The 20,677-nt window shown below is 35.7% G+C and overlaps 1 protein-coding gene across 1 annotated transcript; it reads right to left on the bottom strand.

Moving 5' to 3' along the window:
• Positions 1-280: 280 nt before the first annotated feature.
• dkk2 (dickkopf WNT signaling pathway inhibitor 2) lies at positions 281-20,368 on the bottom strand. Its single transcript, XM_067404868.1, has 4 exons — positions 19,973-20,368; positions 8,533-8,683; positions 8,305-8,436; positions 281-1,616 (listed from the first exon to the last, which is right to left on the bottom strand). The coding sequence occupies exons 1-4, from the start codon at positions 20,168-20,170 to the stop codon at positions 1,366-1,368; spliced, it is 732 nt and encodes a 243-aa protein (XP_067260969.1). The 5' UTR covers positions 20,171-20,368; the 3' UTR covers positions 281-1,365.
• Between the last annotated feature and the right edge of the window lie 309 nt (positions 20,369-20,677).

The raw sequence follows: 20,677 nt of genomic DNA, 5'->3' as shown, positions 1-20,677 counted from the left end.
ATTCAATTGTGTCTTCTCAGTTTCTCACCTCAGGCTGTATTTGTAGCTGTTTGTTTCAGAGCTGAAAATATGAGAGCAGTCGAATGCTTGTAATACAAAATACATTCTTTAATCTGTTTAAATCACTGTAAATACACAATGAGACATAACGGCACTGTTACAACAGGAACAAAGTAAAGGACTAACCCAGGAAATCAGACATTAAACAATACACAACATAAGCTCTGTGAAGAAATATGTTTTGAAAATAATTTAATACAAATAGTTCTGCGTTGGGATATTCATATCTGCGGTGTAAAACAGCTTGAGGAAATGATCTCACACCATGCTATGACAATAACAGTAAGTTGAAAGTAAAAAGTGTTTAATGTCTAGTTACGCTACTTTATTTCCCCATCTGTTCCTTTTTACCAATATATACATGATATACAACTGTTTCTTAAATACATTTTGACAATTTTGCATTTTATTTACAATATAAGAGCTTATTAGATTTTAATTATTATTATTTTTTAATTCTAGCTAAAAGTTGGTGTGGAATTTTACAGAACAAAAGTACGGACTATGATTCATGATGTCATAATTCTAAAAGCATCTGCACATTCACCGAACAGCACTCAAACTGTAAACATCTTCCCTTGATAATCAGAACCAATGATAAAAAATTCTATCTACTGAGTAAATCTGAACTAGTGATCATATTTCTCAGGCTAATGCATTGCTAGTGTGTGGCTACCTTGAAAACATACTATTGTTCTTCTGTTTGGGTGTTATGTACACATAGGACCATTTTTTATACAAGCAAACTCAAAGTGCACTTTCAGAAGGGCAGATGTCTGAAATTTATAAAAAAAAAAAAAAAAAAAAACTAAAAATATGAAAATTGCTCTCCAAAGAATTATTAGCAAATGAGAATCAAAGTCTGCGATATTGTAACCAAAAAACAAAACAAAAAACTAGTTAATATTTTAGTGGTTATGTTGTGGAAAAACTATCATATGTGCATGAAATATTTAGTGAACCAAATCAGAGCATTGAAAATGATACTAAACTGACAGCACAGGCATACCGAAATAATGCCAGTGCTTGCATCAGTCGCATCAGTGATAAATATGGCTTGTAGATCAATAAACCTCCAGCAAATAATCTTGAAAAGAGGCATGGAGTGCTTCCTCAACGGCTACGGCTGAGCGTCCACCATATCGGCTCGTTCCCACCCTGTTCTGGCACACATTCATCTGTATCTCACTCTTTCTCCCTTAATCACAGCTGAGTAAGTCCTGGAGAAAGGAGTCCTCGCCCACTCCTCTCCCAGAGGGACGCAGGGGCCCCAAGGTGCGGCTTGTTTTGCAGGAGCCTCCCGTCTCAGATCCTCTGGCACACGTGCAGCCTGGACCTGGAGAAGGTGGTGGCGTCTTTCCACACCTTGCAGGCAAGTCCTTTGGCGCAGTCACAGCGCTGGAAGATCTCCAGGCTGTGGGAGCCTTTCTTGCGCTGCTTGGTGCAAACTTCACCCTGCCGCAGCACAGGCTTGCAGATTTTCGTCCAGAAGTGGCGAGCGCAGCAGTAGCCCTCCGAGCAGTCGGACGAGCGCAGGCAAGGGTCGCCCTCGTGACCTGCAGGTGAAGGGAGAAGTTAATGCCATTTCTGTGGCTCAAAAAGAAGAGCAGAATGCTAAGTGTGATAAGATCATGCACTGCGTCCGAAATCAAATAAAAAAAAAACTGAAAAAGATTCTGAAGTGTGCATTCAATGAACACTTTACACTCTAAAAAATGCTGGGTTGTTGTTTTTTTTTACCAAGATGCTGGGCAGTTTTATTTAACTCAACTATTGTTTAAAAATTACTATATGGCTGGCTTAAAATTAATAGATTGTATTAATAGGTTGGAAATTACAAGAGGCAACAATAATAATCAATATTTATTAATAAGCATTTTAATAAAAGTTCATTTCCAACATACTTCATTGGGTTCATATTAAGCAAGCAATACACTCATTTTTAAACAATAGTTGAGTTAAATAAAACTACCCAGCAGGTTGGGCAAACATTTAACCCAACCACCGGGTTAAAACAACTCAATCACTGGGTTTGACCATTTTCAACCCAACTTGGGTTGTTTTTAACCAAAGTCCCTTTAAAACAAGTAATTTCACTCGGCGGCCATCTTTGGAACGCCTCTCGGGCATCCTGGGCATCATACCTTAAATTTCATATTTGAAATCACCAATGAAAACTAACAACAACCGGCTCATAAATTTAGTTTCTAAACGCTCGAATCATGACAAAAAATCTGTATTTTTCAGGCTGGATCAAGCTAATGCGCATGCGCAGACCTAAATACGCGTCTATTTGGAGGCGCGTGTCTGACTGTTTCTATAGAAACCAGTGATTCTAATGGCCGCTGAAGTGATGCGATGACTTTACCAGTCGGGGATTGGCTCTTATTTAGAAGGCGGGACTTATTCCGCCATATTGTGCGTTACACTTTCTCCCATTCAAAACAATACGAGTGACAGGTCTTGTGTTATTCTACAATCTTTGTTTTAACCCAGCATTTTTTAGAGTGTACTATCCCATGACGCCACGGGAGGATTTATGAATGGCAGTGAAGCGACTCAACTGACACTGGTTGGTCATGTGACAGTAACAACATAGTGGATTTTAGAATTTCGCCAGTGTAGACACTGTTTATTGTATTACTGCCCTCCTCAGGTCAAAGTTTGAACTAAATTGTCATAGACAATATGCTAGTGCAAGTATATAACAATTAGTTCAAACTTTGACCTGTGGAGGGCAGTAATACACTTAGCAGCGTCTACACTGCCGGAATTCTAATAGAGAAGAAGAAGAAGAGGGCTAGTTCAAGATGAGCATTTATGGTTAAAACGTATATAATTTTTAATTTTTAATTTTTTTTTTAGAAAATGAGGGATGGTTTCTCTAGATAATACTCTTATTTCTCGTCTGGGATCTGAAGCTGCAATGAAACTGTAATTTTGACCTTCAACCGTTTGGAGGCCTGGAATGTTTTCATCAAAAACCTTGAAAGACATGAACATCTTGAATGACATGGGGGTGAGTAAATTATCAGGAAATTTTAATTTGAAAGCGAACTAATCCTTTAAGTACATCCGAATTTCATTCATACAACCCATATTCTAGAACACACGTTTTTAATGGTCACGAATCAAATTCAAATGTAGTACCTACTCAGGCAATATGCAATTTTGGACACACTAATGGGTTTGATCCCTAGGGAATGCATGCAATATAAATGGCTTTGGATAAAAGTGTCTGCCAAATGCATAACACTGCATTCATACGGGGTGTAGGCGTCAACGCTTAATGAAGGGCGTGTGACTGTCATAGTACAACAGCCAATCACATTACCTTCCTATGTTGCATGAACGCAATTGGCTAGCGATCTGATTGGTTGACGCTTGCAATGGCACTTGAAAAGTTGAGAAATCTTTAACTTCTGCCGTGAAAAACGTGAGTGAAGCCAAAGCTACCTTTAGCCAAAAAAGCATAACGGCTAATGCTAACGCTGTGGCGGTACACAGGGAAGGAGACCAGAGGCCATTACACGATAGGATGAGAGCTGCCGCACGTGATTATGTTAGCCGTTACGCTTTCTCCAATGGTAAGAGATACAGACCCTCTCATCTCCCTATAATATACAATCTCTGAGTGAAGCAATGCAAACGAAACCCACAATTCAGTTCAGCAACACATGATGTCACACATTCAAAGCAAATGAGAAGCGTTAACGCCAGTGCTCCGTGTGAATGCAGAGTAAATGTAATGCAATAAAATACAACCATGACTAAGATGGAATCTATAGAACTTTAGTTACTTTGTTATCCAATATTTCCTGGTTAAATTTATATTCAATAAACAATTGCTCTGGAAAAAAAGATTGTTTTGCCGATAATTATTTTTTGCTATTATTTTATATTTTTTAAATGACTGTTTTTGCAGAAAAAATATTTATTTTGCATTTCATCATGATTTTCTCATTTACATTAAATTTTATTTACATGTTTTCTTTTTCAAGAAAAAAATAAGAAAATCTCATTATTGATTCACCCTCATGGTGTTCGTATGCTCTTTTTTACCAATGGAACACAAAATTAGAATTTATGAAGAATTATGCAGCTGAGTTGCTTGAAAATTACTTTTAATTTTTAGGTGAATTATTACTTTAATACAGAGCTTCCCAAGCCTCTGGGGGGTTTTGAGTTAATTAAAACTAATAATGAATTAAATCATGAAAATAAAACACTACATAAAAAAAGATTAGTGATGTGCAGCGATTAATCGCGATTAATCATTTGCAAAATAAAAGTCTGTGTTTACGTAATATATTTGTGTGTTCTGCGTATAATAATTATGTATATATAAATACAGACACATACATGTATAAATTTAAGAAATATTTTATATATATATATATATATATATATATATATATATATATATATATATATATATATGTTATACACAGAACACACAAATACAGCTTTGGAAAAAATTAAGAGACCACTTAACATTGATTTCTGAACTTGGAGTGGTCTCTTAATTTTTTCCATAGCTGTAAACACAGACTTTTTTATTTTACATCCCTAAAAAAAGATTACATTTTTTTTACCTGTATGTCATGTGATCATTAACTGATATCAGAGAACCATGAAAATTACTGAAATATTAACTAAAAAAACTCTACTTCAAGTAAAGTCAAAGGTCAAAGAGGTTCAACTGACAAAAAAAAGAAAAGAAAGCATATCACATTTCTATCAAACAAGGAAATAATGACAAATATATATATATATATATATATATATATATATATATATATATATATATATATATATATATATATATATATATGTGTCATTATTTCCTATACTATATATATATTAACACTAGCACTACCGGAATTCTATAACTACTAGAACTGCCAATAGCGGTCATTTTGACTGTTCATACCAGACAGCAGTGAATGTCATTTTTGTCATGTTATATTTACTTCAAAGCTTCTATGGTCATGTTTCATGAAAAATGTGGGGTAATTTAAGCATACATAATATAATATGTTCGTGATATTATTGTGTAAGAGCTACTAGACCTCCCACAAAAGTGCATGCCGCAATTTGCTTTCCGCATTTTGCATCCGGCAAGCTGGAGATCAAAGTTTTTCACCGCAGTTAAAATGTTGTTTTTGAAAGTCAAAATGTCAACAAATATAAAATGAAGCAGAATATTTCGTTAGATAAAAACATATTGTGAATTTTGGAAATGATTACATCTGTCTTTATTCAATACATTTTGACTTTTGGAGTTTACAATGCTTTAGCATTATCGGAAATGTTTGGACCACACGAATCGGAAACAATATTTTGCAGCCTCTAATGAACCTGATTTATCTCTGAATCACTCTCAGAATCAGTGTCAGACGAACTGTCAAGAGACCAAGAGACATCGCTCTCTGCTCCTCCATCAGACTCTGCATCATCAATGTTCTCAAGCAAGGATAAAACCTCAGTGACAGTCATTTTCTTTGTTGTTGCCATTTTGACGGTAAAGCTTTTATGTGGAAGTTTTAGCTTAGCAAAAGCATACAAAACTGCCAGAGAAAGGTTGCTAGGCAACAGCTATGCACATCTTTAACGGCGGGAAAAAGCGCTGAGGAGATACAACGCCTGTAATATGTGCAGTCAAATTGACCGCTATGGCCATTCAAGGTAGAAATACTCAGAACTCTCTTGTGTTTTGTAATTTTAATAAAATAACAATGTTAAAATAAAATTTACATTAATTTAAGAAAAGTCATGGAACTGTAGTTATATGGGTTTTATTTCAACAAAGTTATTACATTGCAAATCTTTAAAACGGTCAAAATGACTGCCTTGGTAGTTCTAGTGTTAAATAATAATTTTCTCCAAAAAGTGTTTTTATGAGTTCCTCCCAGAGCTACTGTATATGGAATATAGGAGAAAAACATTTAGCCAGGAACTTTTCACTTTCAAAGCAATAGCCTGTCGGAGGTTATTTGACCTTCCCTAACCAAACCCTAAAAATGCTAGTTTATTACATTAGAGTCGACATGAAATGGAAGTTCACTGTCGTCCATTCCTCTACTCATATATATATATATATATATATATATATATATATATATATATATATATATATATATATATATATATATATATATTTTTTTTTTTTTTTTTTTTTAATCTCGCAATGTTTAATTAAAATGTCCACGTAAACCCCAGCCCTTTCTTACAGTCTCTCAAGCTTACATTCAGATCTGCCTCCATCCAATCAACAACCATTTAATAATTTTTTTTTTCTTTTCGATAAACCGTTTCACTCAGATATATATGTCACGACACAGAAGAAAAGATCTGTCACTATTTCCAAGACTATAAGTGTTATCCTTCCCTCATTCAATGGCAACCCAGTCCAAGGCAACTCTTACGCACACTACACCTTTCTATCGCTCATGCAAATACTCTCCACAACGTTCAAGTGAAATGAGAAAATAAAGTGAAAACAAATACGTCACTGTTCCTGATATAGATCTACTTACAAACAAATGCAAAGCAATTTTCCAATGGTTGTTCAGAAACAGAGCAGGTTAAAGTCGGCATAAAAATAGAAGTTGCGATCACCTTTTCTTCCCTATTGTTACCTACATATCAGTGGCAAACGGCTTCTCAAGCAAGAAAAAAAAATGTAGTCTAAGTCTGGTGTGGTTTAATTAATGTTCAAGCGTGACTGTGCTGCCATGTTACTGAGGCAAGAATACAGAGGTGTGGAAACAGCATTGTGACTCTTCAGGCCTCCCGCTGTGGTTAAATCTTCAAGATATACGAGGTGCGTGTAGTTGTGGGCCGCCGTCCCCCTAGACACATGCTTGTAACCACAGCCAGTGAATCAACTCATTTCAGACATTGTTCATAAGTGAGTACCAATATGAAACACTCTCGGTCTCAGATGGCCACAGACCGCCCACAGTCCCATCACTGACTGATGCACACAAAACTAGACAGAAAAGCACATGCTCTGATCACATTGCTTGAAATTATTTGTAACAGGCTACACAGTGAGCGCTTTTGAGGAAAAATTAACCGCTGGAAAGTTTGTCAAGTTAGAGGCAGCAATAAGATATTCAGCGTTTCATTTTTTTAATTTTAAAGCATTTATTGATCTTACTTAATGTTAATTTCAACATTTACTAACGAACCCTGATAACATTTCCAAGTTTCTCAGATATGGAAGTTGTAATAGTTGGGTAAACTTCTATATACATACATATATTTTTAAACTTCATATATATTTTTTGAGTTTCCATTTGATCCAATAGCAAAAGAAAAGAAAAATCCATGATAGCATTTCATGGATGCTTTTCCAAATAAGGAAAAAAATATCCAGAGATTGATTGTCAAATTTGCCATCACTCTCTCAGACGTTGTATTAGAAACACTCACACAGAAGCATTAACTAGTTTTCTGTAATTTAATGCCAAAGTAATACAACACAAAGTATTATGGAAGCTTGTTTCCGCCAAGGAATAAACAATTTAAAAGATAAGTGCGACTTCTTATCTCAAAATTCAGACTTTTTTTTCCTCAGAATTGCACGATATAAAGTCTCAATTGCGAGTTATATAGTCAGAATTGCGAGATATAAACTCATAATTACTTTGTAACTCTCGATTTTGAGTTTATATCTCACAATTCCAAGAAAAGAACTGCAAGATATAAAGAATTGTGAGATATAAAGTCGTAATTTCGAGTTATAAAGTCCAATTCTGAAGAAAAAATGTTGACTTTTTTTGTCAGAATTTATATCACAATTGCAACTTTATATCACACAATTCTGACAATTCTGAGAAAAAAAGTCAGAATTGTGAGATAAAAAGTTACCTTAAAAGTTAAAAATTACCTTTTTTAATTTTTATTCAGTGGCAGAAACAAGCTTAGTGTTTTAAATTGAAAAAAAAATTGCTATATTTTTACGAAGTTACTGGAAACATCTCACTATAGTCTGTAAAAATGGTCCACTCATTGCAAAAATTAAAAGTTGTATCTGTTAACATTATTTAATGAATTAAACTGATGTGAACTAACAATGAACAGGTGTATTTTTATTTATTTTTCATAGATTTTCGAGTTCATAATTGGTGGATGGTTCTTATCTAGAATAAGCAGCCTGTGAGAGTCTATGCTCTCTCTAACCATGCAGATCTGAAAACACCTCTTTCTCCATTTGTGATATTGTCGATTCCTCACCTTTGAGAGAGATCTTGGCCTGAGGTTTGCCATTCTTCCTCCAGCCTTTGTCATTGATAGAAAGCGTGTTGTGCTCCTCCATAGGTGATTTGTGTGATGACAGGCTGCTCTCTGAGATGGGGATGCAGATATCTAAGGAATGACAGAAGAAATCCATTGTAAATTTCCCCAAGTTAGTATAAAGACACTGGGAAACCGTGACGATTTGGCATCAACACAGGAACGTACAGTTGCTGCAGCGGTTTCCAGGGCAGCACATGCCGTCTCTATGGCAGCGCTTCTTTCTCCGGCGGCAGGTGAGGCAGCGGGACGGGGCGTGTTGAGGGCTGTGGCAGTAAGTTCCCACCATGCACTCTTTGTCACTGCTGCACGGATAGCCCTGAGGATGAGAAAGACAGATCAGATCCAGCCCTTCTCCACCTACGGTTGAGGTATATCAGAGTAAGCCATTATACATTCCTCAGTAAGAATTACGAGTGATGGTTGTGTATATAATCTGTCTTACTAACAGGTCACAAACATTAAAACTGTCTCGTAAATAAGAGGATAAGTGATGCCATCAAATTGTCAGAAAATAAAACATTTATTAGATTTGATTATTCCAACTCTGGATCCCCAGTATCAACCATCACTCAACCCTGTTGCCAGCCATATTTTATTTAAATAATTCTGTTTTAATAATATTATTTTAATAATTCTGGATGAAACTCCATGCAAATTAACAAATTAAAAAAAACAAATCCCCATCTGAATATGCCTACTTCCACGCTATATAGTAGGTGAAACATTAAAATAGGCAAATGCTATGATTTTATTATTATTGCAGTGATTATTATGTTTCTATACAAGATCTTGACCAAAAATTCCATGCTATGTAGTAGGCAAAAATTCTATATAGTAGGCGAAAACAGTATGTGAGATGAGTAGCATCTCCAAACCTCCAAACAGTAGATGAAAAGTACTCTGATGACCGGATACCTCCATTGAGATTCTGTAATGTGCATCTGATGGACACTTTTCTATCCCATGAGGCTACGGAAGAGGACTTGTGAATGGCAGTGAAGCGACGCAACTGTCGCCGTAGGTCACATGACAGTAACAACATGGCGGATATAGAACGTCCGAATTTCTTTCATACTACACACATTCACTTCTTTTAATGGTCACGAAGTAAGTTTCAAACCACATGTAGTACCTACTATACAATATGCGATTTCAGACGCAGCGAAATTTCATAAATATTTCAACATTAATAACATTTAATAATCATTTTCAGACTTCTGACGATAAATTTGTCGTTGCAACGACTGAGCATTATTTATGCCACTTATTAGATGGCCTTTCACAAAGTTAATTTGAACACAAAGTATAGATTTGAATTGAAATTGTTTTAAATATTATAAAAACAATCCACTACAATGTACAAACACTGTGACAAAATTACAGTAATATTAATACTGAAGTCCTCTGAGTTCATTTTCACTACAATCCATATATGATATGCAAGATGTTGAAAATGTGTTTGTATAAAACACATTTTTTTTTTTTTATTCAATGAGAGACATGAAAGTAGAACCGGTTTCCCCAAAGAGCGGATTGATATAGTTAGCGAATGTTAGGAAACATCAGACCACTGGATCCCACAACTGACCAATCAGAATCAAGTATTCCAGAGAAGAGCATAATAAAAATACATTTTGTAGATTTCACGAAGAAACTTTGTGCCTACAGCGATGATTCCTCAACATCAGCAGGTGGAATGAGTTTCCACAAATCTGTGGGCATTTAAAATTTTGTATACTGACAAGTTGTCTAATATGTGTTTTATATTAGCATTCCTTTGAGTTATAATCAAGTTAGGCCAGGCTAAACTGGTTTAAAGTGGTCTAGCTGGTGCGCCAAACCCCTCCAAAAACAGAAAACCAGACCCGGCTCTTTAATAAATGTTAAATGACCTTAAAATAAGATAAAACAGATGAGACTGAGACCTTGAACATAAAGTTACACAAATCACAAACTCCAGAAAAGAAACCAGCCAGTGAAAATTTGCTGAGGGAAATGCTTTACATCACCCGTAACAATCTTCGGTTTAGCGTCAAATGCAGAACATGTGGTCTGACAAGGGGGGAACAATATCTAATAACAAAAGAAATGATTCTGTTTTGTAGATTGACAGACCTCAGGGCAATCTTCCTTTCTTATGCAAGCAACAGAATTGGTAACATTGAAAACACATGATGAAACCCGGCCAAACCACCAACGACGCATTCACGAGAGGAATAAGGAACGAATGAAGCCCATAAAATGTTTAAATACTAAAAAGTCACCGACCTCAAAATTCAGAATTCATTCGCTGCATCATTAGAAAGTACATTACATTAGCGAATGAATGAACCATGTAAAAACCCCCCCTTTTCAGTTCAGTTGTATGATGTGCTCAGATTCTCAGTTTTCTGGCTGAATCATGTCAACTTGATACAAAGTGGATGAGACAAATTTTGATTCCAAAGCTGCAAGAGTCGCCCGCATCTCATACCCTTCTCTCCATAGCTTCACATAAACCAACATAATCGTGTCTACACGTAATCTGGCAACGTCATCACATCAGGATTTTAATGACCCGGCCAACGCTTGGATACGACTCGTTGATCCTCATCCCTCATTGATTCCACAGTCTGTTTTTATTCCTCCCATACATTCATGTGTGAGATAAGTGTCAAGATGATAAGCTCAGAGACAGACAGTGATGAGGGATGCCCACTGGCCCCTGTGTCACCGCTCGCATGCTAGCAAAAAAGGCGGACTTTGAAGACTAAACGTGCCATGCCTTTGAAAATCATCTTCCTATCTGGATTCTCACTCATGCATTTAAGGATTTATATCAGGTAATACCCAAACTATGTCACGTCTTATCTTGTTAGTAGCAACCGATAAGAAAGCAGTACTCTAGCAGGCAGATTTGTAAACTGGCTGAAAAATATTGCAGTCTATTTCTTTAAATAATAATAAAAAAAACTATATATATACTGTATATATATATATATATATATATATATATATATATATATATATATATATATATATATATATATATATATATATATACTGTATATATCTCAGATAGATAGATAAATACTGTAATATTAGCAGTGTATACTTAAAAAATAAATACGAAAATGAAACATAAAATAGCATACTGAAACTTTAAAAAAATAAAATAATAAATGACTTCAAAATGAAATAATATAATATAATATATATATATATATATATATATATATATATATATATATATATATATATATATATATATATATATATATATACATACACACACACACATTTTATTTTGTTACATATATAAATAAAATGTTTTTATTTTTTTTATTATTTTAATTTTAAATTGTTTTATATTTTATTTATTTTATTTATTATTATTATCTTAAACTGATATATATATATAATAAAATTTAAAATAATCATATATATATATATAAAAGTTAAAAATAGAAATAAAATATTAAACAATATAAAATTAAAAACAAATAAAATAAAAAATATAAATGCAAGATGTTTCATTTTAATTTTACTGCAACACATAAAAAAAATGTATTAGCTAGCTTTGTGCCTAAAATAGATATTGTACACAACAGCTTACAAAAGAGCCATCTTAAGTCTAATTTCAGTCTACAACTATAGGATTGCAAGATTTCCTTTGAACCCGCATCTAAGTTCATATACACAACAGACTATGAGATGGTGAATAGGGTTTCCACACATAAAACCCATGTCTCACACATATATTCCTCTAGGGCCCCGGGGCCCAGCTTAACTTGACCTTGCAAAAGCAAAGCTGACATCTGACACCATGAATGGTGTTAGTGAATTGAGAGGGTTTTCAAGAGTAAAATAAACTATGTCACTGAACAAACAAACCTTATCCACCCTCAAAGGGCATGGCCCTATGTGTATCAGATTGCACAGGAAAGCTGCGCACTCTCCCACTGTTTGAAGCGCAGGTTGAAGGCTAATCTCACCAGCACTCAAAACATATCTGTAGCAAACCCTTAAGGGCACTATTGACATAAATATGGAGGCTATGGGAATATTAGTTAATTAGTAAAAAAGGTTCCTACATAGAATTTTATACATTATAATTATGTAAGGAATAATTAGACAATAAAGCACACCCAAGGTGGTAATGCGGCCACGACGGGAAACGGAGCGAAGCATTATAATTCAACGGACCAGAGATGATTATTGTGCTTATACTACAGTTACCACACCTCAAGACACTGTTCAGATGTTGTATTTCAAGACATTTGTCAGGGTTTTGTCCTTAAAATGCTATTGTGTGTAGGACTAATTCCTTACGCATCTCATCCCAAGCCTCCGTTGGAAATTCCAAAACGTCATTTTAGTGCTAGTAACGGTGGCTTGAGCCATTGACAGGAGACTAATGCAGTTATTACAGAGAGATTAAGAGTGTATGAATCAGTCTGTGCATCTCTCAACAGTGTTCAGCAGCAGCTTCTCTATTAATAGCAAAACTGTAAGTTTATCTGCTTCAAGAACAGCGGCGTTATTACCTCACTAGTGAGAAATGTCATGCAGCTTTTAAGTTGCTGAACTATTTTACTGATAAAATCATCAGAGCAGCGCTGACAACATGTTTCTGTACGAGTGTGTGTCCGTGCTGTAGTTGTTTGCGTTTGAATGGGAGAAATAGTGGGAGAAAGAGTAGTGCTTTCTGTAGATAATAAAAAGTAATTTTGTAGCAAAATTATACATGGAAATAATTTGTCATTTTTATCTTATTGTTTGCTATATTTATTTGCTTGGTCAGTGTCCTTGTGGGTTTCAGTTCTTTTGCTGTCGTAGGCTGTAATGCTGCATTCACACGGGGCACTGGCATCAAAATTTGACGGAGGGCGTGTCTGAAGTTTGGGTCATAGTGACAACAGGCAATCAAACACATTACTTTCCGGTATCCTGAAAGCAATTGGCTACACTGTAAAAAAAATATTTTCATGATTTGATATCACAATACTTTTTCTTTTGTCAAATCAACTTAGATAATTAATGTGGTTCAATCAACATAAAAATTTGAGTTAATATAATGAAACCGATTGGTTTAATCAACAGAAACTCAAAATATTAAGTTCAATGAACTCCAAATTTTAAGGCAACCAGGTAATTTACTTTTTTAAGTTTAACCAACAATTCTTTTTTACAGTGTAGCATCTGCGCTAGGGTATTTGCATAAGGTGATCTGATTGGCTGTGTTGGCACTTGAAGAGTTGAGATATTTTCAAATTTTCCTGCTAGCAATGGCACTGACGCAACGCAACAGAACCCACAATTCAGTTCGGCAATGCATGACGTCACCCATTAAAAGTAAATGAGAAGCGTTAACGACAACGCCCCATGTGAATGCACCGTACTGACCTTTGAAATAACTGAAATCATTTGGCGAAGTGATATGGACATGTAATGCGGTCACAACTTGCCTGGAACTACTTTAGCTGTGCATTTCCCTCAAAATAATTGCACACTTTAGAACGTTCATCAACCAATCCGATCCAAGCATTCAACGTGCAAGTGCAACAAAATGAATAAAAGCTGTGTAATTTATCTATATGTTTTATTAATTTATTTAACTCTAATAACCCTTCATGTTTACCATTTCTTGTTCATGTGGCTATTTTTTAATGAGCATTGCTAATTGGCTGTTAACCGTTACATCCATGGAATTCTGGGAATGCCACAGAGATATGACATCTTGCCTTGGCAAATGAAATCATGGTCAGAACCCCATGGTCATTATATCTTCTAGGCTGTCTCGTTCCTCAAATGAAGTAAAATCCAGATGATTAGCATGGTTAGCGCTAAAAAGCCGCCACACCTTTGCCTGTTTTATTTCACTCTCTCAGCTCGTTAGCATCACTAAACAGTCACTTAACCTCAGAGGGAGCAGGAGAGGGCAACCCACCTCGCCTCTTTACAAGCCATACCCAAACAATCCCCCGCCCTGGTCCTTCTCGTTAACAGAACCTTAGCATCAAATTAAATAAGAGGAAAAGTTAAAAGTCCCAAAGCTGCGGCACTGATGTGAAACAGCTCTCGTGTTCATGTGGAATACTAGCCTCCTTCCCTCTAGTCGAGAGGTTAATGTGGTGAACGAGTTCTGCCAATCCCAATATCCCTCTTTTTGGGTTGCCCACAACTGGAAACCACCATTAACCCCCCTTGAACATTTACACTATAATAGTCTAAAGGGGGCGACTTTGGTTTGTTTCAAATATACTGGCGATTTGTGGACAACATCAAGCCAACATCTGACATGAGTTTCATTAGACACATTTTAATTAAGTTATTACAACTAATAAAATTCTGACATCATGGCTACAGGCCAGCTTTACTCGTAGCACGAAACGGCTAACCAAATTCTGCTTGTATCCGTTAGGACGGATGTATGAAACTGGGTGGCCGTTTCTCTTGCCTGCCTAATTTGCAGCCCTTGGGAGTACGCCAGTGTGGGAGATTTATTGGGAGCTTGTGTTATAATCTTCACCATATCCTTGAGCGTTAGAGAGCTAGAGAACTTGAGAGGAAACATTTCAGCAGCTGTGTAATGACATATAAAAATGTAAAGCATTCTTCAGACAGCTCGCCCAGATGGGAGAGAAAAATGTAGGAAAAGTGACTACAAGGACATCATGGTAAATTAAATCCAGGCACACTTCTGAGTGCCATCATTAAATCTTTTAAAGATATTCAGTCACTATAGTAGTCACTTGCAGAACTTATATGGCTCATTCCCTAGTTTGCTTCATGTCATTTGCATTTTCGTTCTTCCCTTAAGTTCTGAAACACTATGTGTACTTCCTTCTTCAACACTAAATGTGTCTGGGTATCAAAACTGCTCATATCCCACACACTACTTTGGCAAATGCACACACATCAGTCTGACTCTAGATGGCGCTATAATAAGCTCATTTATATTTTTGAGAACTAAATTAGAATTTTTTTCCCTTTGACGTTGAGCTGGATCACATTCACATTTTTTACGCCATTTAGAATTCTTTGGAAAAATTCTGTCATAACGAACTCTAACTCTTCTATCATCTAGACACAAACAGCTGACAAAATTGTTTTCATTTGTCAGTGCATTTTCCAAATAAAGTTTACTAAAATATTTAGGTGTGACGGAGCCCAATGTCCAAAGTTAATTAAATGTTGACAACAGCTTGTTGTGAGGATGCATGCCTAGTTTTGTTAAATTTCACCCAAAGAGAGAATACAAAAACACCACCAATTGATTGAGGAACTTGAAATTAGCATGCATCTTCTTTGGTGCAACATATCATAACATGCATCACATGCTAATATATCAAAGTACCAATAGGAAAAATCAACAAAAATGGCCACCAACAACCATGTAAATGGCTGATCGTCATGTAACTGTACAAAAACAGGATGTCTATTTAAATTTCCAATATAAGAGGTCATTAGAACTAAAGATTAGATTTGGTATCACTTTAGAATACTGTTCTGTCATCAATGAATAACTACACAGGAACAGGTAGTTCACTATTAGCTAATCAATAACTACTATTTTTTTCATACCTCACAGAGAACTACTAAGAACTATACAGGTTCATAATTAATGTGAATAATGCAGAATGTATAATTAATTCTAAAATAAAGATCATGGCAACCCACTAATGACTCAAGTATTACCAAATCCTTCAGAAGGAATTACTAATTATTTGGATCAGTATCCTAAAGTGAAAAGCATGATAACTCGTATTGACTGAAATCGTTGTAGGATTTTGAGGTTTTTGTAAGGTTTTGGATGGTAATGAGTGTTACTAAAGTGTTACCAAATCCGTCAGAAGGAATTACTATCCAAAACCTTACAAAAACATACAAAACCTTAAAAGTTTACAATGACTTAAGTCATACTAGGGAGTTATCATGCTTTTCAATTTCATGCTTTTTCAATTTCAAACACTGATCCAAATAATTAGTAATTCCTTCTGAAGGATTTGGTAATACTTCAGACTCAGTACTAGTGGGTTACTATGAACTTCACTTTAGAATTAATTATACATCATGCATTATTCACATCAATTATGATCCTGAATATATTAGTTCTTAGTAGTTCTCTGGGAGGTATGAAAAATAGTAGTTATTGATTAGCTAATAGTAAACTACCACATTCAACTGAGAGCTATTACTTACTAATTTATTAATCAGAGTTTCTTGTTGGTTACAGTAGCAAAGTCCCTTTAAGACAAGTTATTTCACTCAGCCGCCATCTTTGAAATGCCTCTTGGGCATGCAAGTGCTGCTCCTATCTCTTTGAATGGGGAAATATCAAATTCTCCAAAGCTGTTTGCCAAGCTTTCGATTAAATTTCATATTTGAAATCACCAATTAAATCTGACAACAACTGTCTCATAAATTTTGTTTCTAAACGCTTAAATCATGACAAAAAAAAAGACTATAGAATAACACAAGACGTGTCACTCGTATTGTTTTGAATGGGAGAAAGTGTAATGCGCAATATGGCGGAATAAGTCCCGCCTTCTAAATAAGAGCCAATCGCCGACTGGTAAAGTCTTTGCGTCACTTCAGCGGCCGTTAGAATCACCGGTTTCTATAGAAACAGCCAGACGCGTGCCTCCAAAGAGACGCGTATTTAGGTCTGCACATGCGCATTAGCTTGATCCAGCCTGAAAAATACCGTTTTTTTTACATGATTCGAGCATTTAGAAACTACATTTATGAGCCAGTTGTTGTTAGATTTCATTGTGGATTTCAAATCTGAAATTTAATCGTAAGGTTGGAGTTTTGGAGAATTTGATGTTTCCCCATTCAAAGAGATTGCATGATGCCCAGGATGCATTTGGATGCCCAGGATGCATTTCAAAGATGGCCGCCGAGTGAAATGACTTGTCTTAAAGGGACTTTGCTCAAGCTAATGCGCATGCGCAGTCCTAAGTGCGCATCTCTATTGGAAGTGTGTGTCTGACTGTTTCCATAGAAACCGGAGCTTCCAACGGCCGTAGCAGTGATGCAATGACTTTACCAATCACCGATTGGCTTTTATTTAGAAGGCGGGACTTACTCCGCCATATTGCACAATGCACATTCTCCCACTCAAAACAATACAAGTGACTTGAGTTATTCTATAGTCTTTGTTAATAGTTGCTAGAATGTTAATAGTGCGATACTCATTTGTTCCTGTGTAGTTATTCATTAATGACGGAACAGTATTCTAAAGTGTTACTGAAAATTCTCAAAGCTTCAACTGCAATCAAGAAAGTTGCAACTGCATCCACATGACCAGTTCTTTAAAATCTGGTATTAATTTTAATACACTGTCACTGTAAACTGTTATACATGCAAATGATGTGTAGGCCTATCTGTGGTGATAAGGTGAGACAAGGTAGTTTCCCGTATAACAGATATAACACATCATTTACACACAACTATACGTTTCTTTGTTCCATCTATAGCTAATTAACACTCTAAAAATACAATACATGCAGAAAAAAATGGCTTAAACCAGTCTAAATTAGTTTTGTAAACACCCAAAGTCTTTGCTGGTGAAGCTGGTTTGGTTGGTTTTAAGGGAGTTTTGGGAGCTTGTCAGTTGTTCTTAAACCACCTAGGACTAGCAGGATTAAGCGTTTTTTCTTCAGCAGGGTATAACATTTTTAAAGCTATTTTTCATTAATTTAATCAAATCTCCTGAGCAATTCCTTTAGATAAGTCGCCCCAGGTATACTGTAGAATGTTGGGATCTGTGCTTCAACATCTGCAACTGGAAACTTCCAAACAAGACAACATACGCTCTGTTTGCAATCTACAAAGTTGTTAGCAATCTACATTTGGATAAGCAGCTAAATGTAGCATGACATTTAACTAATATTGGACTGTAGTGGTTTCCACATGTAGGGCAGTGGTCTGATCATCCAGACCACCTGCGTTTATGGAGATGGTATAGTTGAGAGCAATTGTTTAGATGAGGGTCTGGCAGGGAACTTGCATACTGGAGATCTTCCCACTCCAAAGTGGATATGAGAGGGAGAAAAATCCCATCACCACCTCTTTTCCTTCCAATAAATTGCGTCTGCTCTCAATTAAAACAACATCTGCATATTTATGGCTGATCTGAGAGATATAACCAAGACCAAAACCCAACAGCAAAGAGGATTTTCATCTGCAGTACTATTGTGTAACTTACCCATACTGAGCATTTATACTTAAAACAATAAGTCTTAAATAAATCATGAGTTAAATCCTTTTTGATATTTGTATTTGTATACTGTGCAAGTAATACTGTTCACTGAAAAAAATGCAGTGAAATTTACAGTAAAAAAAAAAGGCAGCTGTGATTGCCAGAAATTTACTGTAAAAAATATACGGTAGTAACGTTTTAGGTTTTACAGATTTAGCTTAAATTTACAGTAGAAAAGTATTTCATTAACTGATATAATGTTAATATACCAACCTTTATCTACTAATATCTGTTTTGCGCCTTTGTAATACACTGACAACCAACAAACACAGTTGGTGATGAGACAGTCACATGAATCAAAGCTCATCAAAAGCAGCTTTTCCACAAGCTGAGAAAGTAAATACTATAAATACTATTCACACAAACACAAAACACAATCATGGTAACACATGACACTAAAGTAATGAAATAAACATTAGTTTAACATTAGATGTAACATAAAACCCTAATGTTCATAACTGATTAGAAAAAAAGAGAGAGAAACATAGTTATTTCAATGGAAAAATATCAAATGTGAAGTATGTGTCACACAGGGAATTCTTGGAATGTCAATTTACGATTTTTCACTGTAAATTATACAATGACTTCTTTTTCACTTCCAAAAACTGTAAATTTAACAGTATTTTACTATTTAATATAAGGTTATATATTACTGTTATTCACCGAACTCACTGTTAACCAATTAACAGGATTGTACAGTTCCATTTTAAACTGTTTTACTGTTAAAATCATGTCTTTTTTTACAAAGTACCTTAATCATTTCCTAAAATAACACAAATGTTTGAGCCTTGAAAAAATGACTAGCTGCATAATATATCACATGGCATTCTCTTTGGCGCTTAATGGATAGTAAAAGTCTAAATTTGGCGTGAGATCTTAATCTACAGCTTAATTTACAATTTGTCAAACCATTCAATTAAGTATTTAATGGAGAAACATGCAAAATAATAGTTCAGAAAAGAAATTCTCCAGTGCAATGTACAAATATAAAACAAAATGCATCAACCACAAAAGCAGTTAAGATCAGTAAGGCGTTCTGTGACTGTCACATGTATCACGTAAATAGTCTATAGATATTTATATAATAAGAAAATGACAAAAACTTGTTTAAAACATATTTGATGTAACAAGACAATCTGGCTGCGACTTCAGGAGGTTGCGCGGGAAAAAAAAAAAGATTTGTCCCTCAGACAAACTTCAGACAGAAACTGATAGAAATTCATTTCAAAAGATCAGCGAACGATTCGCACACAAGTGGCATGTGAGAATGATTTCCTTAGGCATTAAGTAGCCTAAGTAATAATGCCTGAAGGGTTTTATCTTTTTCTAATGAAATGATGGAGGTGTCGGGTTTACCTGAGCGGGGACGTTGCTTTTCTTCGGGATGCCGCTATGAGAAGCGCTGGAGCGGTTAGTGGCGGCGATCTGGGACTCCAGTGATTTGATGGAGTTCACCTGGGCTTCGCTCTCGGTCCCTTGAGTTTCTCCCATCCGCACTACCGCGATGATCAGCGTCAACATCCAACAGCACCGACTCCGCGTAACGGTCAGCATCCTTTCAGTCTTTTTTCTTACTCTGAATGAGAATGAGTTGGTTTCTTGAAGATGTTTCCTACAGCACTAGGTGCTTTGACCACCACACTTTGGCTTAAAAAAGCATCAAATAATCCATCAAATAATCTGTCGAATATCAGGGGGAAAAAACGTTATGCAAAGATACTATATTATAAAAACACAAAGATGTGGATAAACTTAAAGCATCAGGATGCTGTACCAAAAAAAAATCAAAGTAAGTTGCAGCAGAGAGGAGGATTCCTGTTCGTGTGAGTGTTTGTGAAGCAGCCTGGCGTTTCATGATGTGGGATACCTTCTTTTTATAGGATGTGTTTCCTCCGCCCCCATTCTGTATTGACAAAAGATGAAACTGATCTGTGGTGCGCCCCTGTTCACACACACTGACTGAGACATCAGGAAACCATCGGAGCATATTTGTGTTGTTGAGTTCAGTTATGTTGAACCTATGAAGAGATGTGGTTTGACTAAGGCTATTTCATGGGATTT

The sequence above is a fragment of the Chanodichthys erythropterus genome, chromosome 12 (assembly GCF_024489055.1).
Source record: "Chanodichthys erythropterus isolate Z2021 chromosome 12, ASM2448905v1, whole genome shotgun sequence".
NCBI classification, from domain to species: Eukaryota; Metazoa; Chordata; class Actinopteri; order Cypriniformes; family Xenocyprididae; genus Chanodichthys; species Chanodichthys erythropterus.
The sequence above is the reverse complement of the archived record's forward strand: the minus strand, read 5'-3'. Positions and strand labels throughout refer to the sequence as shown.

Coding starts and splice junctions, on each gene's coding strand:
- dkk2 (XM_067404868.1), bottom strand. CDS start 20,170: ATGCTGACCGTTACGCGGAGTCGGTGCTGTTGGATGTTGACGCTGATC. Junction 8,437..8,532: donor TGGAAACCGCTGCAGCAACT/GTACGTTCCTGT, acceptor GTCATTCCTTAG/ATATCTGCATCCCCATCTCA. Junction 1,617..8,304: donor GGCCAAGATCTCTCTCAAAG/GTGAGGAATCGA, acceptor CTTCACCTGCAG/GTCACGAGGGCGACCCTTGC.